Source organism: Merops nubicus, unplaced genomic scaffold (genome assembly GCF_000691845.1).
Source record: "Merops nubicus isolate BGI_N331 unplaced genomic scaffold, ASM69184v1 scaffold6170, whole genome shotgun sequence".
In the NCBI taxonomy this organism is placed as follows: Eukaryota; Metazoa; Chordata; class Aves; order Coraciiformes; family Meropidae; genus Merops; species Merops nubicus.
Genome location: NW_008582085.1, coordinates 77,039 through 100,655, shown reverse-complemented (window position 1 = coordinate 100,655; position 23,617 = coordinate 77,039). Strand labels below are relative to the sequence as shown.

At 39.1% G+C, this 23,617-nt stretch overlaps 1 protein-coding gene across 1 annotated transcript in view; it reads left to right on the top strand.

Moving 5' to 3' along the window:
• The window catches only part of DDX10 (DEAD (Asp-Glu-Ala-Asp) box polypeptide 10), a gene marked incomplete at its 3' end in the record, with an annotated part of 52,110 nt that overhangs the window by 2,831 nt on the left and 25,662 nt on the right, over positions 1–23,617 (top strand). The window contains exons 2-9 of the mRNA XM_008936462.1: positions 5,584–5,644; positions 5,884–6,014; positions 7,533–7,691; positions 8,033–8,153; positions 9,303–9,492; positions 11,621–11,747; positions 12,941–13,103; positions 14,695–14,779. Coding sequence (XP_008934710.1) covers positions 5,584–5,644; positions 5,884–6,014; positions 7,533–7,691; positions 8,033–8,153; positions 9,303–9,492; positions 11,621–11,747; positions 12,941–13,103; positions 14,695–14,779 — 1,037 coding nt within the window. The remainder of the gene's footprint in view (positions 1–5,583; positions 5,645–5,883; positions 6,015–7,532; positions 7,692–8,032; positions 8,154–9,302; positions 9,493–11,620; positions 11,748–12,940; positions 13,104–14,694; positions 14,780–23,617) is intronic.

Here is a 23,617-nt window from a genome sequence, read left to right as displayed (position 1 = left end):
AGAGTCTCAGCTCTGCCCAGGAAGGTCATGGAGCAGATACTCCTAAAGGCTCTACTCTGGCACATGGGAAATGAGGGGGTGACTGGTGGCAAGAAACATGGCTTCACCAAGGACAAATTGTACCTGACAAATTTGATGGCCTTTTGTGATGGAGTTACATTGTCAGTAGACAAAGGCAGAGCAACTGATGTCATTTACCTGGGCTTGTGCAAAGCATTCAAAACTGTCCTGCGTGACATCCTGGTCTCTAAATTAGAGAGAAGTGGATTTGATGGGTGGACCACTGTGTGGATAAGGGATTGGCTGGATGGGCACACTCAAGGAGTTGTGGTCAGTGGCTTGATGTCCAAGTGGAAACCAGTGATGAGTGGTGTTCCTCAGGTCCTGGGACTGGTGCTGTTTAACATCGTTGTTGGTGACGTGGACAGCAGGACTGAGTGGGCCATCAGCAGGTTTGTGGGTGACAGCAAGCTGTGTGGTGTGGACAACATGCTGGAGGGGAGGCTTTCAATTCAGAAGGACCCTGACTGTCTGGAGAGATGGGCCCATGCCAGCTTTGTGAAGTTTAACCAGGTGCAGAACCTTGTACTTGGCCTTGGCCAGGGCAGTCCCAAACACAAATACAGGCTGGGCAATGAGGTGCACTGCTGGACCATGTACTAATGAATAAAGAAGGGCTGGTTGGGGACATTAAGGTTTGGAACAGCCTTGGCAACAGTGACCATGACATGGTGGAGTTTGGTATTTTACAAGGTAGAAGCAGGGCAATAAATAGGATTACAACCCTGGACTTCTGCTGGGCTAACTTTGCACTCTTAAAAGATCTACTTGCAGGAATCCCATGGGATAAGACTCTGGAGGGTAAAGAGGCCCAAGAAAGTTGGTCAGTTTTTAAATACCACTTCCTCCAAGCCCAAGATAGGTGTGTTCCCTTGAGTAAATAATTGGGTCGATGGGCTAAAAGACCTGCATGGGTGAGAGAAAGCCTGGAAGGGGGAAGACTCTCTGCTAGTCAATGGAGACTGGGTTAGTGATCTGTTAAGGAAACAGAATACACATAAGTCCATGAGCCCTTATGAGATGCACCCAAGAGTATTGAGAGAACTGGCTGATGTCCTCACTCTACCACTCTCCATCATTTTTGCTAGATCGTTGCAAACAGGAGAGGTGCCTGAGTTCTAGAGGAAAGCCAATGTCACTCTAGTCTTCAAAAAGGGCAAGAAGGAGGATCCTGGAAACTACAGACCAATCAGCCTCACCTCCATCCCTGGAAAAATGATGGAGCAGCTCATACTGGAGGTTATCTCTGAGCACATGAAAGAGAAGAAGGTTCTCAGGACTAGTCAGCATGGATTTACCAAGAGGAAATTATGCCTGACTAATCTGATAGCATTCTGTGATGTGGTGACTGAATAGGTAGATGCAGGGAGATCAGTTGATGTGTTCTACCTTGACCTTAGCAAGGCATTTGACACAGTCTCCCTTAACATCCTCCTGAGCAAGCTCAGGAAATACGAGCTGGAGGAACAGGCAGTGAGGTGGGTCGAGGACTGGCTGCACAAGAGAGCCCAAAGAGCAGTGATCAATGGTGCCAAGTCCAGCTGCAGACCTGGAACTAGTGGAGTCCCCCAGGGATCAGTGCTGGGTCCAGTCCTGTTCAGCATCTCATTAATGACCGGGATGATGGTATAGAGTGTCTGCTCAGCAAGTTTGCTGATGACACGAAGCTGGGAGGTTTGGCTGATACACCTGAGGGCTGTGCTGCCATTCATCGAGATTTGGGCACACTGGAGAGCTGGACCTGACTGGATGCATTCCTGTGTGACCTGCCCTAGATTAGGTGGTCGTGCTCTGGCAGGGGGGTTGGACTTGATCTCTAGAGGTCCAATCCTGACATTTTGTGATTCTGTGAATGAGTGGATTGAGAGCTGTCCTGAGGAGAAAGACTTGGGAGTGCCGATTGACAAAAAGCACAACATGAGCCAACAATGTGCAAGTGCAGCCCAGAAAGCCAACTGTATCCTGGGCTGCATCAAAAGAAGCATCAAAACAGGTGTGGCCAGCAGGTTGAGGGAGGTGATTCTCGCCCTCTACTCAGCTCTGGTGAGATCTCACCTGGACTACTGCTTCCAGTTCTGTATCCCCCAACACAAGAGGATCATAGACCTATTGGAGCAGGTCAAGAGGAGAGCCACGAAGATGATCAGAGAGCTGGAGCACCTCTCCTACGAGGACAGGCTGAGAGAGTTGGGGTTGTCCCGCCTGAAGAAGAGAAGGCTCCAGGGAGACCTCACTGCAGCCTTCCAGTATCTGAATGGGGCCTACAGGAAAGCTGGGGAGGGACTTCTTACTAGGGCTCCTGTTGCGCGAGGAGCCCCAGGATCACGACACACTTCACAGAAGGTTCGTCAGTGTTCCGCTTTAATCTCCACAGGCAGCTGTATTTATACACTGGGTGACCGATCACACACAGTTTATACTTTCGTGTTGGTTAGCACTGCACAGCCAGGCTCTAACCCCGTATCCCCACAGGCTGAATGTCTCTGTCCACGCGCCAAGGCGCTGACAGGGTGGTCTCCTGCTTGCAAGTTCCGGCCAAGCTTTGATCTGCGCAGACGCTGTCGAGCTGTCCCCCATGTCCTTCCTGCCTAGAGCCGCAAGGGCACGGTGCCCTTGAGGTTCACCTCCGGTATTTCATCATCTTCCCTGTAGCCTGAGCTGCGCATAAGGGCTTCCAGGACGCCATCTTGTGACGCAGCTAAAATTCCCTCTACAGGCTCCTAGTGACAGGATGAGGGTTAACGGCTTCAAATGGAAGGAGGGTAGATTTAGATTAGAAATTAGAAAGAAATTTTTTGTTATGAGGATGGTGAAACACTGGTACAGATTGCCCAGGGAAGTTGTGGATGCCCTGACACTGGATGTGTTTGAGAGTGGATTGGATGGGGCTTTAAGCAACCTGATCTAGTGGGAGGTGTCCCTCCCCATGGCAGAGGTGTTGGAAGTAGATAATCTTTAAGGTCCCTTCCAACCCAAACCATTCTATGATTCTATGCATATAATAGTTTTTAAATTGTATTAGAGGCATTTAAGGCAGAAGAGCAGAATGCTATTTCCTTGCTTTATGATTAATACATTAATTTGTACTGGGTCATCTCAAGTTAAAAATAAAGTGGCCACTAAAATACTTAAAGCAGCCTTAATTATTTAGAACAATTTCATGTTGCTGCACTATCCCATTTCATGCGTTACAAATCTGCTAAAATCTTTCCCTTTAGTTGCCTGTAATAGATGGCTTGAATTCTTTTTTGATGTTAGTAAGATAGTTTCCCCCCTGTAGGCATTTGATTTCATATGGGGATGGTCTCTTGGCTGAAATGAAACTGAACCTGCATACATCACTGACTTGTCCTTTAGCACACAAAATAGTAAAGCTGGGCGTTAGCCCAATATGCAGTATTGCATGTGATGTGTAACGTTTTCAGAATTTGGAAATATTTGTCAGAAATTCTTATTTGTGAAAGTTAAAAAAAAGACCTTTGTAATCTTCTCAGAAGAGTATTTTCCTCCCTTGCAGGAATGTGCTAGCTTCAAGAGTGTGCTTCTCATCACAAGTAGGTTTTGTAAAAATAATTCACCTTTAAGATTTATAGGTAACCTTTGTCAAAGGTTTAATTGTTCTGCTAGGACACAGTGAAAGTTGGAAATCTACCTTGCAAGAGTTCTGTCTTGAAATATGTCAAAACCTGGTTTTCATAAGGGTGTTATTACCTTTTACTTAGAGATCAAATTGATGCATTAAATTACTTGTCTTGTTTTTACTAGAGAGGACCATGCTGAAAAGAATGGTGTTGTCATCTAGGTACTTTAAAGAGCTATCAACCCTTGCTTCTAAAATGGGCAGAGCCTGTAAGAAGGCTTGGTGCTTCAAGTAGATACAAGGCTGATCTGACAGCAGCTGGAGGCCTTCTCTCTGGAATTGTTGTTATGAGTTGTCAGGAATGTCTGAGAACCTTTTTGCTTGGTCCCTGTGTTGGGAGATTTCTGTTCAGCAGTCTGCTAGACAGAAATAATGACTTACTAGAAGTGCATGAGTTGGGTAAACTCCGAGTTTGACGTTTGGAAATCTCAGTTTATGGTTGCTAGGCAATATGCATTCACAGCCATGTAGTCTGCCTTCCTCTTCATCTGCTTGGGCTTTACAGATAAGTAGTATCTTCATTTTTTAATTATTTTTTTTCCCTGGGTTCTGTGTTTTTCTTCTGTTCTGCTGCTCTGGGCTGTTGTGAACTTTGCCAGTGGAAGCTGTCCACCTCTTTTGATGATCTCCTCTTCTCTAGAATGGACTTGAAAGTATTAAGTTCTTCTTAATATTTCTACTTGACATCTCGTTTGTGTAAATCATTGAGCCAGCTCATGGTCTCTAACACATGCTCTTGGGTTTTGTGTGTGTAATTAAGAGCTCTGAAACATGCTGTAGAGGAGGATGTATACAGAGAAATAAATTAGTAGGTGTTGGGACAATTAACTACTTTTTTAATGTTTTATATGCTATAGGATAACTGTAAAAGATTAAGTACACCAAGTGCTAGAGGTTAGTGCATCTTGTGAGCTTCAGGACATAGGACTCTTCTTGTCCCTGTTGGGCAGATGCAAGATTGCTGCAGTTCTGTGTCCCCAAGTCTGGGGGCTACAGAAGTTCTGGTTTTTGGACATAGTGTATATATAGTTGCAGGTTGTGCCTGGGGCTTGTGACATGCTGCATTGTAGAAGGTTTAGACCTTGCCTGCATACTGCAGTATTTTTTTAAAATGTGATTTTTATAATTTATTTTTTTCCTGAAGAATACTGCTTCCAATTTTGGACACCCCTCTCCCCACCCCCATTCTCCCCCAGTATGAAAAATACATCAATAAATGGACGCAGTTCAGTGGAGTGCTGTGGAAATGGTGGGGCTGGAGCACTGGCCCTGTGAGGAGAGGCTGGGGAGGCTGGGTGTGTCAGTCTGTAGCAGCGGTGGCTTTGGGGTTGGGACAGGGACCTTGCAGAAGTCCTCAGTGCCTGTGGGAAGATCACTGCAGATAATGCAGGGTGGAGGAATGAGAGGCAACAGGTCTAAGCTGACAGGAGAGAGGCTCGGCTTGGAACGCTCTTTGCCCCTGTGGATGGCTGTGCAGAGAACAGGTTGCCCAGAGAGGCTGGCCAGTTTCAGTCCTTAAGAGATTTCAGGCCCCAACGGGATGTAACCTTGAGCAGCCAGATCTGACCTCAGAGGTGACCTGTTGTGAGCAGGAGATTGGAGCAGAGAACCTCAGGCTCCAGAACATGAATTGTTCTGTGATTTCATAATGATCTGAGCATTGAATTGTGCTGTTAGCCTGCATGGTTAAAGTGCTTAATGATGAGTTTAGGGTAGAAGAGCAATTTGGTTTGGGACAATCTAGTGCAGATTGTCTGACCAGCTAACTTGGATCAGGTCCTACTGAACTGCTACATGTTTATGTTAATAGCAACTTAAAAGAATGCAGTTTAATTTCTCTGTTGCGCTTGGATTGTAAGCTCTGATTAAACGTTTTGTTTCAGATAAATCCAAGTGAAATTCAAAGATTTTCAGATTTTCCATTGTCAAGGAAAACCCTGAAAGGTGAGTACAAAAGTTTTCTTCAGAAAGTAATTTAAGTAAAAATGAATGTACTGTTTAGCTGCATCTAAACTTTTTATTTTCTTTAAATTAAGTTTTAGATAAGTGTTGATCTGCATGTTTTCTAAATGGAGCATTACATCTCTGGGCAAGACAAAAAATAAAGATTTTTTTAATTTCTTTTTTTTATCTTTTTCCTTCCCCTCCCACACTCTCTTTTCCTCCCCGGCTGCTAACACTAGGGTTGCAGGAAGCTCAGTACCGTGTGGTAACAGAGATACAGAGGCAAACCATAGGTTTGGCTTTACAAGGTAAAGATGTACTTGGAGCTGCAAAGACTGGATCAGGCAAAACTTTGGCTTTTATTGTCCCAGTAAGTAATGTACATCCTTCCATTTATACTTAAACCAAGTTATATGGGAAGTATTGGATGTCAAACAGCTTAGGTTAATAGATTCTGGGAGAAAAGTTCTAAGTCAGCTGATCTAGATGTTCCAAGAAAGCCAGGATACTCATTCAAGAAAGCTACTTGAGGTTCTGAAAGAAGTATATTTTTTGCCTTAGGAATGTTCTGACATTTAGAAGTTCCATTTTGATCCTTACATTGGTAGATCCTCTGTGATTTGGGAAGTGCTTTGTTTTTCTCTCAGGAGTCTGTCTTCCTAGTGTGACTCTAGTCTTTTGGGAATGCCTTAGAAATCACTTCTAGGTGCAAGTGGGAAATCCCCTATCATGGAGAATACACATTTAAGTGTTTCACTCAAAACATGATGTTCTGCATTTAATTTCTTCAAGTTGAAAGTATAATTGAGACATTTGCTGAAACTGCACATTGAAGTGGATGCAAAACCCATCATGTTATTAGATAAAGGGAAAAATACATATTGTTTTGATTATGGAGTTTTTTGATGTAAAAACTACTTGTGTTTTTGTGAGCATAAATGTCATTTGAGCCTACTCTCTCACTAACTGTGGGAACAGTAGCAGGTGTTTTAAATTATTGAAGATTGAGAAGACCTATGCTTTATGCTGTGTTTTTTTTAAGTTATTTTTTTATTAGTGAAGTACAAAAAATGTAGGTGGCTTCAAAAGATAGTCATGTGAACTTGAGAAACAAGTGAGTACTCAATTCGTTCATCTAGGCACTTTGTTTGATAAAGCTTGTTTTAAAAGAACTTTTAGGACAGAAAAGTGATGAAAGGAGGTGGAGAGATGAAAAGTGAAAAAAGATAATTACAGAATTGTACCAGGATGCTTAACAGTCTGAAGTATTTCAGAATGCTTCTGGTATTCATAGCTGTGAAATCTTTCTGTTGGCATTAGCTGAGTAAGACAGTGTTTCTGCAGAGTGAATTCTTAGCAGTAGGAATAATTCTGGTCTGAGGTATATGTCTGCTTCAGCTAGAATGCTCTGTACACAGCACCTGGGAGTAGCGTTGCTTCAAGTCTGTAACCAGAATCAGAGCTGCAATAATTGGCTTCTAATTGCTCATTCTGTGTCTGGCTTGCACTGAATCTTAGGAGCAAGGAAGTTTCTCATGGTTTTTCTACATCTGATTTCTGTTCTCAGAGAAATGATTAAGACTTAATTTCCAGAATTTAGCAGAATAGGGTTAATTGTGCCGTAAAATGTTTATGATTTACCACACATTACCGTCAGTCATAGATTGGCACTGGGGAACTTTGCTACAGCAAGTATCATTACCATCAGTTACAACTGATATATAATCAGTGTGTGAGGTGTATTCTGATGTTTCTTCAAGTCATTATTTTAATTAGCATGGCTTTATATTTTTTTATTACGCTTTTTGTTACAAATTTGTTATGTATTTATTTTCCTTCTGAGACTTTTATAATGAAAATAGGGTGATTTTTTTTTTTTTTTTCCCAGGCTTTGGAGCTCCTGTATCGCCATCAGTGGACTTCTGCTGATGGATTGGGAGTTCTGATCATCTCACCGACCCGGGAGCTGGCCTATCAGACCTTCAAGGTTCTGCGTAAGGTGGGAAGGAACCATGAGTTCTCAGCTGGCCTTATCATTGGAGGCAAGGTGTGTCTTCTCGTGGAGTTTGCTGCATGGAAGCATAAATGAGTGCTCTATCAAGTGCTGGTTTAGGAAGGAAAACTCAGAAATGAAAACTCGGGGAAGAGAGTTAATAGGAACCTATCAATGGTCCACCCATTTTCCTGGCTTCTGAAGGCCTTTGCATGTTTACATTTTGCTTATTTGCATAGTCTTTCCAGGCTGCATAACTGAAATTGTAATGTCTCTGTAGAAGGAGGACTTGACTAGTTCTTCTGAAAGCTATCAATAGGTTAAGCTGGCCTGACCATCTCTACTGGATTTCTAGTGTAAGCAACTAGAACTAAGCTGGTTTATCTCCTTTTCAGGATCTGAAAGAAGAGTCTGAAAGGATCCACCACATAAATATGCTCATTTGCACTCCAGGACGGCTTCTACAGCACATGGATGAAACGTCGTATTTCTATGCATCTGATTTGCAAATGTTGAGTAAGTTTTTGAAGTACTGCAGAATACTCATAAATATTTTGTAATGGTTTGTAATTGTGTGGAGCATTTCCTTGAATAAAAGTTTATCCTAGTCATGGTATGTAGATGAAATGTCATTTAAGTTCACACATACAAGTTTTAAAACAGGAGACACGAAAACTCCTTCCTTGTGTGTGTTTTCTTTCAAAGCAATTGCTGAGCCTGCCTTCCTTAGGATGATAAGAATAAGTAGGTGAGTTAGCAAGGAATCCAAAATGAAATGTAATGTCCCATATAATCCCTTAGATCTGTCTTGGCTAACAGTGACCTCTCCATTCTGACTATAGCTCTTGTCTTTTTCCTGACGTGCTAATTAAATACGTGGAATATACACTACTGTCTGTATTTTGGGCCAGTTCTTGAAAGCACTTCTCTTTACATTTTAAGACAGATTGTTGTTCCTTTCATTGTTTTGTTAGCAGTTAACATTGCTTCTTTCCATACTTCCAACTTGAATACAAATTTCAGCATAATGAAAAGATTTGCCTGCTTCTAGGAACTGTGAATAATCTTTAGCATAGCTTGAGGAACTTAGAAGTAATTAAGACACTAATTAAGCTGATAAAATGTGAAATTATCCTCACTACACTGATAAAAATTTCTGGCAGTTAGACAAGAGCTGCATTAAATGTGGGCCTTTTGCTTAAAGCTTTGTCTCTGTGCTACTCTATTCCCTAAGTTTCAAGATGGTAGTAATTAATTTAATTCGGCTTAGGTACAGGAGAGTTGGGTTTGCTCTGTCATGAATAGTACAGCACTGCTTTATATTCCATACTTTTGTTTTGGTAATAGAAAAGGTTTTTTTTTTTTAATTTGCAAATTGCTGAACTGTTTACTTGAAACGCTAAGTTTTTATGCCTCAACATGTGAAACCAGGGACTGTAGTGCATAGGTTTTGGGAAATGCTATGACTTCTGTTGCAATTTTTAAAAAATGTATTTTATGAAGTATGTAAACATCTAAAGAGAATCCTGTTCTGTACAGTAATGAAGTCCATCTCTGTAATTTAATTAGGCTTGGATTTTTAGTACCATGTGGATTTAATTTATTATTATGTTTTTTAAAACAACACTATAACCATATTTTTCTCAAATCTCTCTCTCAATTCAGTTCTTGATGAAGCTGATCGGATTCTAGACATGGGGTTTGCTGACACAATGAATGCAATCATAGAAAATCTTCCTAAGAAACGCCAGACCTTGCTTTTTTCTGCAACACAAACAAAATCTGTCAAGGATCTCGCACGACTGAGTCTGAAAGATCCAGAATATGTTTGGGTTCATGAGAAAGCCAAATTCAGGTATGTTGGGATAATACTTTTTCCTGAGGGGGGGTTAAACAGATGGTGACTTACTTATCTGCTTCTCCAACTGTTGGTTCCATGAATGAGAAATGACCCCGTGCATCCTCTTCCTTCCCTCCGTGTCTGATCCTTTTGTGTTCCTTCCTGAAAGCAAGGAAATTCCACATGAGGGGGTACTGGTCCTGACTAATTCATTACAGGCAGGCTGAACCTGCACTTCCTTGTGGCTCCTCAGGCATCTTCTCACACTAGAAATTTTGTTCCTTGGAAGCAAGCCGCAGAGTAGGTTATAGCCTGGATGGAGTAGTGTCCTGGGATGTAAGAGCACTCACTTCTGAATTGCTACTTTTTTTTTGTTGTTTGGTTGCCTTACTTCCTGTGTGTGCGTAGTCACTGTGCAGAACCACCAGATGTGTTGCACGAATAGAGTTCTGCTGTGTGCTGCTGCTAAGTCAAGCTTTCCAAGGAAATGTTGCCCTATGGGGAATGTGCAGGGTTACAGTCTTGTTTATCTATTCAATATTAGGCCCCCAAAGGAAAGCATATGTATGGCATTGATCCATGTGTAGTAAGTCTTGTGGCTTCCTGACATGCTGGGTTTGTTGTGTGTGTTCAGGACTCCAGCCCTGTGTGCATGAAATAAATTTGTCATGCCATACAGTTTGGATCAGACTGGGAGGCCCTTCCTAGAAGTGAAGTATGTGGTCTGCCAAGCTCAAAAAAATTAATGTATCACTAAATGAAAAATGGTACACATTGTTTTTTGGCACACTTTTTCCATTTGAAATCTAAATAAAGAACATTATTTAAGAGTTTGTTTTTCTGTGAGCTCAATCATCTCAGTGTCAAATTGCTTATGAACGTGTTTGATTCTTTTTTCTGCTCTTCTATGAAATAGATGCATATATTTCCATATGTAAGATTCAGGAGAGATGTGAAGCATGGTGATAAAAATGGCTTTCCCAAGAGCAAAGAAGAAATAGACAGCAAAATGAACAGCAGAACCAGGCTGAATCTTGAGGCAGTTTTAATGATTTGATTTGATTTTCTGTGTATAGTACTGCAAATACCTTTTTAAAATCATTACTATCAAAGACTTTTTAAATAAGCATAACTGCTGGAAAAAAATGTGTGGTTAATATCCTCTTAGCAGAAGATGTACAAGCCTAGTATGTAGTCTTTGTTCTGAGGAGTGAATGTACATGTTTCATTTTTTTGTGAAGTCTATTTTAATGTACTTTTCTTTAAAATACTTGGGAGAGTGTAATTAGATGACAAATTGAATCAACAAAAAAGAAGTATTGTTTTAGAATTCACTGCCTTAGTACATGATATGTTATTGCTTTACAAAACGAGCTTCCTCTGAAAGACTTTGAAAGTAAAAGGTGCTGTGGTGTGATTCAAATTGAATATCAGAATAAAAACTGGAGGAGTGGGCCACCTCTTGGTGAAGTAATTTTGAATACCCTTGGTCTGTTTCGCGTGAAGCAGAGGCACTGTAAGAGATGAGCATTTAGATTTATTTCAAGGGCAAATATGCTAAAGAATTTTAATATTTTGTGTTATTTGTGAAGAACAGAAAGGTGAGTTAAGACGACAGTTCAGAGCTTTACAAAGTCCCTTTGCATGTCAGGGTGTAATCGGAAGTACATCAATGCTCTTTTTTTCGTGCATGATTAATCTGTGCTTTGACATTGCCTTAAGCACAAATGATGCTTTAATAGGAGTAATAGACAAAATTGCATTCTGAGTCAAGGAAATTTGAGTGTCACCGCTTAGACATGGAAAGAGTTTGGCTTGCTAGTATTAAATGAATTTAGAAGTAATGTCAAAAGTCATCCCACCCTCCCCACTGGCTTTTAGTAAGGAAATTGATTTGTCTCTCAAGAGTCACTTTCTAGTGGGGGCCAGTAAGACTTGTTCTTTAAAGTGGGAGAACTTTCCAGCCTGACTGTTTTTTTTCTCCTTTTCCTGGGTATTTGTCAGACACTCTTGACTGAAAAGAAAGGTGAGACAGCTCTATAGATGTATACCTGTATATTCTCTCTCTTCCTAACTTTTCTTTATCTTTTTTTTATTATGGGAACTAATGATATCTCAATGTACTTTTTTTTTTTGTTTTTAGTACCCCAGCAACTTTGGATCAGAATTATGTTGTTTGTGAGCTTCAGCAAAAAGTAAACATGTTATACTCTTTCCTGAGAAGTCACTTGAAAAAGAAGACCATTGTATTTTTTGCAAGCTGTAAAGAGGTATGGCTATTCCCCAGCTTCCCCTGTAGCATTTTAAAACTATTAACATGAAGACATTCATCTGGACTAGTTGGCAGAAGGAAACTGGGGGAGAATCCAAATGTAACCTATTCCTGTAGGCATGTCATGCAAGGCCTGGCTGCTGGGAAGCTCAATGACCCAGGTTTGATGAGGGAAGGTCATTTTTGTGCTCTGCTGTTAAATATGAATGCTAAAAGTTACATTGCTAAGGGCCAGCTATTTCAGTTTTCTCTCATGACATTTCGTAGCTGGGTTATGAAGTATTTTAATAGTTCTACGCACTTTCTTTACAAGCCTTTAAATCTGCTTATGTAAGAAATTATAATTGTGAAACAGTGGAGGGAAGGGTTTTTATTATGTTCATATAGGAAGTAATTAATGAAATATCTATTTGTGTAAATCTCCTGAGGCTTCTGTTGGAGTTATTTGTATGTGTTTGTGTGCCATAGGTATTTATTCCTATAACTACTGCACATATTGGATATTTTGCAACATACAATGTTTTTTTACATATTTGTTGCACTTCCTCAACTTGTGCAAGAGATTAGAATATTAGAATATTTTTGTTGTTCTGCAGTTGGCTGGTGAGTACAGTGAGCTGGTAGACTTGGTTGTATGAAGTTCTCTGAGCTGCAGTTATTCCTGGAGCATAGAGAGTTTTTGTGACTATTTCTTAAAAAAACCCCATTAGCTAGCTGCCTGCTATAGAATAATGCTGCATCATGATACTGTATGTGAGAATAAACGGATTGTGTTTATAAGAGAAGCTGTTGAAGCTTGAAATCATGAACCAGGACTGTGTAGACTGCTTTGAGATGCAGGCATAAGACACTACCCCCTCCAGTATTATCTGAAAGCAGTGCTTCTGGTGGACATGGGATACTTTGGTCCTTTGCACACAGCCTAGCTAGTCATGCCCCAGGTTGTTTTTGCTGCTACTGACTCTGGTTCCTTTCAGGAAATGACATCAAAAGGGATGGATGGCAATCTTTGCCACAGGTCACCTCCTCTCCTAGTACCTGGGCGTGTGGCAGTCTCAGCAGAGCACCTCTTGCCTCTGGTGTGCGAAGTCGGTTGCTGTGTACTGAATGCGATTTTAACAAGTTTAATGTTGCATTATAATTTTTCTTTTCTCCCCCTGCCCTCCCCCCCCGCCCCGATTTGTTGGGTAGGTCCAGTATCTATTCAGAGTGTTCTGTAAGCTTCAACCGGGTCTTCCTGTGCTGGCACTCCATGGCAAGCAGCAGCAGATGAAGAGAATGGAAGTCTACACTTGCTTTGTTCGCAAAAAGGCGGCGGTGCTCTTCGCTACAGATATTGCAGCTCGTGGCCTGGGTACGTACCCACAGAGACAACAGTTGTTCACAAAGTGATGATCTAACCCTTTTGAGTCTTAATCAGACTTTATGCTTTGATGTCCAGCCTGATTTTTAAGAAACAAAGCTGTAGTTTGCTTAAGAGCTTATTAGGGTTGCTCAGAAGAGATGTGTCTTAGACCTTTGCTGTTCCCTTACTGAAAAAGCCCACTTCATTTGTGCTTATTTTTCCTTTTTGTCCCAGGAAGACCTATGTTGTCAACAGTTTTGTAATGGCATTTGTTAGGTAGTCAGTGGAAGCTGCCTTTTATTTATTTGCTTTTCAAAGTCTGTAGACAATCTAGTTTTTCCGGCCATGTTCTGTGACAAATATCTGGAACAAGAGAAAATGGAAATAGCAGTATTTGCTTACTACATGCCATAAGGCAGGATTTCAGCAGTTTTAAGTATTGCTGATGTGCCTGTATCCTCTGGGTTATTCCAAAGGGTATGAAAAATTACTAACCTACCAGTATGTGGAAATAAGAACCTGAAGAAATATTAATGTCTGAACTATGAATGTCACTATAGGCCTGTATTCTTAAGGAAGCAGAAAAGTAGATGAGGGGGAAAAGCAACAATATTTATGGGAACTGTTTTGGTTTGAGTTTCTTTCCTCTGGTCATTGCTTGCTGAATTATGATTTACTTCTTTATGTTTTTAGTGGATACTTTGGTCTTTTTTTTTTTTTCCTTTAGCACTTGGAGTCATTTAGGTATGACACAAGACTGTTCAGGGGTCTACTTGTTCCTCTTTCAGATGGCAAACTCTTGTCCAACTGTAAGGTTTTGTCAGTATGCTACAAAAGGAAGAAAGGTGCTCTAAAATCTGAAGGCAGAAATGAAGAATATTTCTCATACCTTCTACTTTGCTCAAACGTCACTAGTGAGGGTCTAATGTGGGTATGGTTGGTTGAGTTGGGAGCGTAGGTATAATTGTGGGGTACAGTGTAGCTGCAGACTTGGTCAGGAGGTAACACAGACTTATTGCAATGCTAAGCGTGCTGCTGCTGAGTGAAGAGAGTCAGTTAGAAAATCTGTATTTATAATACCATGCACATTCAAGGTTGACTTTTTTGTCAGGCTTGCTCACCCCCTCCTGTCTTTGACAGAGACACTGATATTACTGTATGTGGACAGCTGAAGTAGTGCTTTCTTACCACAGCTAAGCTGAAACCATGGTGGGTGTAAGATATTGATACTGTATGTGAGAAGTGGGTGAGATACTGTTATTTAATTATTAAACTTGTGGTGTTTTATCATCTGTGTGACACAAAGCATGTCTGTTCTTGTCAAGTGTGAAATTATGTTCCATTCAGTGCACTGTCATAATTTAGGAAATGAAGACACCATTAATTTTAGCTTTCTTTGATGAAAAGAATGATTGTTTATGATATCCTAATATATGCAATTAATTTTATTTTTACTTTAGGGGTTGCACCCAATATCTGTAAATTGGTCTAAATGATGGTTCTTACAGGAATTAATGCACCAAAATAACATGTTGCTCTTGAGTAGGAGGATTTTGAGTACAGTGAGCTTAAATTTTGACATATGTTTTTCTTTACATAGATTTTCCAGCAGTGAACTGGGTGATTCAGTTTGATTGTCCAGAAGATGCAAACACATACATCCACAGAGTGGGAAGAACAGCCAGGTTTGTATTCCCTTTTCATTAATTTTAATGTTTAAAATTAGATCACTCTAGGGGACAGTTAATTGGCTAAAGACTTATTTCAATAAAACCAAGATATAAATTGAAAAGAAAGAAGGGCTGTTGTCACCAAAAGATCCTTTTGGTTATTTAAGAGTAATGATTTGACTTAACAATTTCTTAGTGAGCTTCAGTCACTCCTTACAGCAGGCAGAAAGAATACCTCCAGTTGTTTAATCTGATCAGGGAAGATTAATAGTGAGGGAGCAAAAATCTTCTTTTGCACTTTACAGGATTAACTCAAAGGCTGAGTTGAGCATGCATGTAGGTGGGGAAGCTTCTTTTGCCACCATCACTTGTAGATAAGTAAGGCTTTAGGCTGTATATAAAATTTCTTTGTCATCGAAGACTTCAAAAGAATGGAAATATTTCTTCCTTATTTTAATTTGTGGGTAAGGGAAGCAACTAATCTTAATTACAGGTTACAAATTTTAATTTTCTAAGTATTTTGTAGAATGAGGTTCTTAGGGATAGCTTTAGTTAAAGTACTTGTGGCTAAGCTTTTCTGACAGAAGGGAGTTACCCAGATATGGTGTTGAAAACCTGGTCTTTGATCTCTGAAGTAGATTCTTAAGAGAATTAGGAGCTGTTACTGTGTATAATTTGATAGATAAAAAACTTTACGCAATTATCTGAAGGATGAAACGCAAGCCCTGGCATTATATCTTGTACATAATTTAATTTTTGTAGTAGGATTTGCAGTATAGGCAATTGTCAAACCTAATGATAAAGCACTTGCTTAGAATAGGACTTCAGCACTCTGCACTGTAGGAATTTGAAATCTGTTTCCTGGATCAGAAGACATTGAATTTTGGTGACTGTAATAGGAGTGTACTTCCTGCCCCCTTTCAGAACGTGGGAGTTCTAGCCATGTTTTCATTGTAATTTGGAACACTTTTGCCCCATTCTGTCTTGTACTCTCCATTTTCCTATCCATCTGTTATAGAAGGGAATAATAATTTTTTTAAACGCTTTTGGGAAAAGACTATGAAGAAAATCAGCAACTGATATATCTAATTAGATAAAATGTACCTATTTGGCTAAATTCAAATCTAGATGCAATCTCATGCATCCCATTGAGACAACACAGGCTTAGTTAGTTTTTGGCTTTTTTTTTTTTTTAAATCTGATGTCGCTTCCATAGAAGCCTTGTAATTTTTTCCTTCATGGCATCCTGTCATTGTGAAAGGGAAAACAATATATTTGGCACTGTTTATCTAGGAGGCTTGTTGAGCTCTTCTCAAGCCTTGTTGCTGATGCAAAGTACCTCCCTGGGGTTACAATCCTCAAGCCTTTCCCCAGTTCTCATTACAGTGAGAAGAGCATTTTTAAGTGGATTTAGAGACGGGGAGCAGCTACATAAAACCAAATAACTTTTCTAATGGCTTTAATAAAGTGTTAGTGTAATAAGGATGTTAGCCTTGCAACCTTAAGGGTCTGTCCTCCGTGGCCTGTTAAGTACAACCTTCTGTTACTGATTGAGATTTAGACAGAAAATTGGGGCAGAGGGTCTGTCCTGTAGGCCATGGGCTGTGCTGGATGCCTGCCCCTTGCTTCACCAGGTTCGTGTCTACGTTTCTTTTTAAAGGAAGTTTTCAATAGCCAGACCTTACTGAGATTGGGAATACATCTGAGCAAGTTGTTTGAGCTGGCAGGGTGATGACTGATACTCAGAGCAAACCCCTTCTGTAGGAAAAGCTTTACAGGTGTTTTCTCCTTCTTAATCTGATGCAAAGATTGAGGAAGGTTCTACCTACGCTGGGCTGTCAGTTTGGAAAACATACAGGCTGTCAGTCCTTAAAGTAAAGCAGTCCTGGAAAGAGACTCATTTAGTGAACTTAATGGCATGAAATAAGTCTTTGTAAATACAAGGGAGATGTGTAATAGTTTTAAGAAAATATGCTAATGCAGGTTTAGATGTGGGTAACTGAGAATGTACTTCTTAGTCAACTCTGAGTAGGAAAATTCACTTCTAGGTAGCAACAGTTTGTATGATAAGCTTGTGTTTCTTCTAGAAAATTGATAAAAATGAACTGAACTGCAGTCTAGTAGTCCTTATTAATGGGGTTAGAGATAATTACAAATTTTCATGGGTTATGAGAGTGCGTAATGGCATAGAATGAAAGCTAAATTAAGTATCTCAGTTAATTAAGAAACTGTTAAACTCTAATTAAAACTGGAGTGTCGAATGCTCTTTACTTTTGAAATGAAATTATTTTGAGATACAAAAGTAAATATAATAGCCAAGAGAAAAATTATTTGGGGATGGGGCTGAAAAACCTACGACTAACAATTGTGGATGTGTTCCCACATCTGTTTCACAGTTTTAGAGAGCCTTACCTAAGATGAAAGAGTGATTTTTTTTTTTTTTTTAAGTGCATAAGGCCACCCTGTTCCCTAAATAGCATTTGACTTACAGTTTATCCTGCTGTAGAACATAAATTGCAACTCCTGCATTTTTGATTTATGGTAAAGTAATATCAAGAAAATCTGGGTGTTGTCCAGTAATGCTTTTACTTTATAGTAGAATTGGCACATCATGAGGGTTAGGTTATTTTTTTTTTTTTAAACTTGAAAGGTATGCTATGGTTGGAGTGATTGGAAGCTATTTCTTCCAATTGCTATTAAAATATTTATTTAAAGTCTTAACTAGTTCAGTGACAGAATTTGTAAAATACTGACAATATTGTGGCCAGGTCCATGAATATTTTTTACTATATTTTTGTCACACTATCTCTTAGAAAAGTCTCTAATTTAAAATGACTAGATCAGTGTTTTCCTTTGGGCTTAAGTTTAAAAAATTCTAAGTAAATAGAATGGTAAATTATTGCATGTACCAGTAGTCTGCAAAACTAGTTTTTTTCGTCTGGCTTTTATTTTCTATTGATGCCTCCAGTTTTGTAGCCTGTGAAGCCTATAATTGAAAATATTCTTTGATTAGTTTTGTGAAACCAGTTACAGTGCCACTAGGGGACAGCAGAAGATAATACATTTTGAAGCATAGTGCTACTTGATTCTTTTCACAACTGTTTTTCCAAACATAATTTGCAAATTGTATGGCATGAAAAAAACATATATAGGGATGTTTTTCTTCTAGTTGTGATTGCGTTGATGAGTAGAAAAGACACTGAAAAGTCTATTTTACCTTTGGATTTAGGTGTAAATGTCTTGTGCCAGGATACAGGCACATTCAAAATGCACCTTGGTAATGAATTTCTTCTTTCTTTCCTAGCATTACATTCTTCCTTTCACTCCACTTTTCATGTATTTTCCTTTGGAGGAGACTATTAAAAACTGTTACTTGAATTTATTGATTTTTGTGTAAGGAGTTTTTTTTTTTTAAAGCTACTGACAGTGGAATGTGAAACAGAATAAATATTTTTGCTCTGCAGTTTTTGTCTGTAGTATGTCCAGAATTTTATATAGGCTTCTGGTCTGACTCTGGCTCAGAGACTTCTGATGGTGTTTAACCCAGGCTGGTTGTGTAGATTTCTTAGGTGCTTAAACTGACTTAGGAAAGTGATTGTAATTTTTTTTGTTAATCGTAGTGTACATACAGGCATGCATGTTCTGTCTAACATTTTTCCTTTTGGTAAATTATATTCTGAAAACAAATGGAACAATAAAAGTCCATCCTTCCAAAGCAAGATTTTTTTTTGCCTGCCATCTTTGTACTGGCTGATATGTTGAAAGAGCCAAGAAGTATGAATAAAGACTAAAAATATAGTTTCTTTGATGCTTTGGCAACATTGAAGAATACACACACCAAAGTTTAGACAGCTGGAAGGGGCAGGTCATATAGTCTTATTTTGTCACAAAGTAAAATGCCTTGAGGCATGCTCATTGGGGCTGTCCTTCAGTAATTGTACATTATAGGTGTGGAAATGAGACTTAAAATAAGACTTAAGAGTAATCCTTGCAAGTGGCAATAAAACATTTAAAAATGCGACTTAATGGAACATTTTTCCAATGGTGGAAGCTTCTTTTTGTTTTTTTTTTTTTAATTGGAAAATAAATCCTAAGGATACTTGCCTTGGGTTCTGAATAAAAATTGCAGCCAAGATGGCAGCTCCTTGTTTGATAATTTTCTTTGTCTTTAAGACCCATTGAAGCACTTTTACTGATGTGTCTTTAAAAATAAATGCAGTATTTAGAGCATCTCATATTGTAGTCAGGTTATCATCCTAACTCAGGATAAGTAAAAATAGCTGCTAGCAGAGGTCACAAGAAATTGTTGACACCACATATTTAATGTGCAATTCACCTTATAAAATTCTCTAAAATTAAATATTGTACCCTAGCTCTATCCCTGCCAGTGGCCTGTGATGCCGCAGTTGTACTGGCTGGCACTGTTGTCGTTACGAGTTTTCTTCATAATGGCAAAGTATGAATGTTCCACTACACTGCAATATTAAGTGGCTAAGGTTATTACCTGCTGACATGAAGCTATCCTGTAAGCTGTAATAAAGAATAAATGAGCACATGTAATGCAGTAGAGTGGACACAGCTGCTGTGGAAAATGTATTGCTTACAATCTAGGCGGGAGGACCCAACAACCTCCCAAGGCCTTCTGAATTTAATTTATTCTGAGACTGGCATGATGAGGTTGGTGAGCCGCTGCCTGTTCTTGTCCATTATTTCTTATGACTAAGTCTGACTTGTAGACAAGGAGATCTAGCCAGTAGGACTAAAGGAAGGGGATTATGTTTTTGTGATATGAGTAAAACCTAGTTGCATGGTTCTCATAACTTGGCAATAGATATAAATGGGCTACTGTCCAGACAGGAGAAGGGATATAAAGGGATCAGAGGAAAACAAAACAATTCCCAAATAAACAAAACCTGAAGTAATCTCTGACTTCATAGCAATATTTGCTGATTATTTTTTTTTGAGATACTGAACCAAAGTTCATGCAATGGAGAAACAGGAATGAGCAAAGCATTAGAAGTGAGCTAAAGGAAAGCAAAAAAAATGAAGGCAGTTCACTTTTTGTGTTTAAGTGCTCCGTGGGCTGTTCACAGCCCATGGGAAAGAGCTCTTCTCCCTGGCTGGGCCGAGGAACCAGCCCTGGACACGGGCTGACTGCAGCCCTGGCTGGCTGTGCGTAGCAGGCACGTTTTCTGGTCATCTGTAATTTTCGTTGGGGTGGTGCAGCAGGACTTGCCGTCAATGATAGAGCATGGTTTCAGTTAGTAGAGCATGCAGGTCTCTTGTTAAAGATGGGTGGTTTTAAAGAAGAATATCTATTACAAAAAGAGACCATTGATCATGTAGATGGGATAGAAATTCCAATATTCATGCATTTGTTTGCTGTGCTCATTTGTCACTTTAAAAAATGGAATAAAGAATTACTACGTTAGGGAAGAAACCCAGCAGTGTAGAAGGTAAGATAAACAGTAGATAACTCTTCTTGCTCCTGGACTTGGAGCAAATAATGTTTTCTTGGTTTGAACAGGACGCCTGGAAGGTAGTATAATTGGAAATGAAGTTTTGCCTGAATTGATCACAATATGAGAGACCTAAAGGTGTTACTTTGGTTAAGAAATATGTTTTAAGATGGTAGCTTATATAATCAGATTTATTAGTTGAATTTTAAAACAAAACTATGAATTACTGTATTTCTGTGGAAGGCTTTAGGGGTAGATATGGATATTACTTTTTCTTTGTTGAAGGGTAGTGTGTGGGTGGACAGGTTTATGCATATCATAGGTCTCAGAATAAACCAGTCCATTTTGATGTGTTTTGGATATATTTTTTATAGACATCTTATATTGTTTCTTTACAGAAAAAGTGCAAGAGAGACAAACGTCTGCATCAGTGAAATGTTTTTTTCCTTCGCTACTGTAGTTATTTTATCCAGGAATTGAAAGTAATTTTAAAATAAAAAATATTGCATGCTGGCAGTAATAGAACTTGACTCATAACTTTTTTTCTAGTCCGTATTATATTAAGCATGATTGTTTGGTTTTTAGCTAACTTATTGGCTGAGAAGTCACTGTTTGTAACCTAGGTTTAAAGAACTAGATGTGTATTTGCACACTCAGAAGGTGATTCTCTCTTTGCAATTACTTCTTATAGCAGATGAAGAACTGTACTGTGCCAGGATGTTGGTTTTTTTTTTTCCTCATCCTTAAGCCTTAATGGCAATAGTCTGTACATTAGCAAATACATCTAATATTTCATTGGTATATTCTTTCAGTCTTTACAGGGGTAAATCTTTGCTCTAGAAGCAGGGATCTTTGCTGCTTTTTCAATTTAGCTGGTCAGTTATGACACATGATGAAATTGTCTTGTTGTAGATTCTTTATGGAAACTAAAATTGTATGGAAAGGTTTAAGGAACGTTACTGTCCAGAATCAAATGCTCCAGATTATTTATGTTCTGAGAAGGTTGAGTGGTGCACAGTGAATAAATGATTGCTGTGCCAGGATGTTGGTTTGGCCTTACAAGGGGAATAATTTGGCTTCACAGTGGAAGTAACTATTAAATAGTTTTGTATTAGCAGTTTGGCAACCGTGTGTGATGAACAAGGAGTCCAGTGGAAGAAGAGTGAAAATACATAATTATAGTCTATCAGCCTATCATAATGCTCAGGCAAACCCAAGCAAATTTAGTGGGCTTGGTTTTCAATGCTATTCCAATGCTTAACTTTTACTGACCGTGATATTTTGAGGAAAGCAATCTTTTACTAACTTGTGGTAAGCCTCTAGCAAATTTGATCAGAGTAAGAGAGTTGAGAAGTTGATTTGGCTCCTTGGTCCCTTTCTCTGAAGGGATCTGCTGTGGAGAGTTTCTGCAATACCAATGTATCTGACAGTGGCATGTTGGCTTGAAATGCGAGGCTTTTTAGGAATGGGCTTTGATTTAACTCACAAGCTTTGCTGCAATATCCAACTTCCTTATGTGTATTTAGACAGATGAGATGACAGTATATGTGAATACTACCCATCCCAGCCCAGTTAGGCTAAAAGTAGATCTCTAATCAAGTCAACTTGGTAAAGACCCATTTAATTTACAGATCAAAAAACCCCCACAAACCACATTTTTTGTGAGTGTGGTGGTAGATGTGTGACCTCCAAAGCATAAAAATTATATACTTAGGGTTCCTTGCATGTTCATGTGTGGTAAATATCTTCAAAAACATTGTCACTTCCTTTATATTGAGTTTTCTATAATGGGAAATATTCCAACTCAGGAACTGGAATGCAAGTATCCACAACTTTCCTCCCCCAAATTTTGTGATTATCTCATCTCCATTTTCTCCTTTGCCAGTTTTTAAAATAGATTTTTTTTTTCCTTGCCAAACAAAGCAGAAATACTGCCTTTAACTCTCTTGAAATTTGACATCAACTTATATCTTCCGAAATACAAATGTTAGGGAAACATGTTGCCATACATCTGTTCAGGACAACTTGTAAAACATTTCCTATAAGGTCTACATATCCATGCAGAGAATCTTTACAGTTCTTTCTCCAGTGCTTTCCCATCATTTTTTTCTTACTGGAAGCCTGCCCCGCTGCAGAACACTGGCTCCCATTCCTATTTTATCCTGGTATCACTGTGACTTGTATGTTAGTGACAATCACCATATGATGCATTTGACTGAACTATACATTACAGTGGTCATGGCGAGGATGTAAATTTACTAGGAATGTAGTTAGAACAAGTGGAATTGATGAATAACCATGGTGTGTTTCATCTGTTGCCTCTGTGATCATGGTAGCATTGTTCAGTTCAGTAGAATTGGCTACAGGTATGCGCAACCTTTGACTGGATCTGGGCAAGGGTAGGTTAAGATAGGTTAAGATAGGTTAAGATCACCAAAAATTGAGTCTGACCTGCATGAAAAGCATTTTTTTCGCATCTTGTCCTCCCTGGATTGTCACCATGCTATTAGTTCCTTAGTGCTTGATACAAGCTGTTGACTCAGGATTTTTAGCAGAAGGTTTTAGAAGTTTAAGATTGATTCTGCCATGGTGAATAAACTATCCTCTCTTGATTTTAGTGTTTTGTTTTATTTACTTTTTGGTATGAAACGAGTAATTAGCAACCCAGTGTTTCTTTGCTAAGGAAATGGTGTTCTTGATGTTTAAAAGTATTTTTCTGTACTTCTAAGTAGCCGGTTCCACACAGTCCTAAATAGTTGATCTCGTTTCATTCTTGTCCAGTCTTTGGTGCTTGGTCTCGATCATAGACATCTTTTTTTCGCATCTGGAGTCAGTGTAAGCATATTATTCCTACCCTTTGCTTTATAGTGTAAATGATGATTTGTCACAGCTTCCTTGTTTGTAAGTCAAGATAGAGTTGCAGAGAAGTTACTTGCTTTTACGGTAAGCGTTGAAGCCAATAGATGCTAGAAACTAAGACAGATATGAACAAATGTGTGCATCTTTTTTTTTCCCAGAGCCTTTCTGCAAATAAGGTTTCCCGTTTTCCAGTTTTCCATAGTATTGGAATGAATTGTGATATACTAAGAGACTGTTAAAATCACAATGCAAAGATAAGTCCCTGCTCTGGTTTCTTGTTCACCTTGAGGAGATGACAAGATAAGTAATATCATCAATTTCTACACAGTCCAGGAAAGTTTGATTACCTTGAGGTTTTAAATTTATTTTTTTTCCAGTGCAGTTGATGTGCATACTTAGTGAATAATAAATCACCAGGAAAATGTTAGCCTTTTAGGACAGATGTTTGGTTTTGGTGATGATGGACAACTTTAAGGCTGCAGTCAGCAAGAATGGGGAGAAGTTCTAATATCTTCTCATCTGCAGAAGTTCAAGA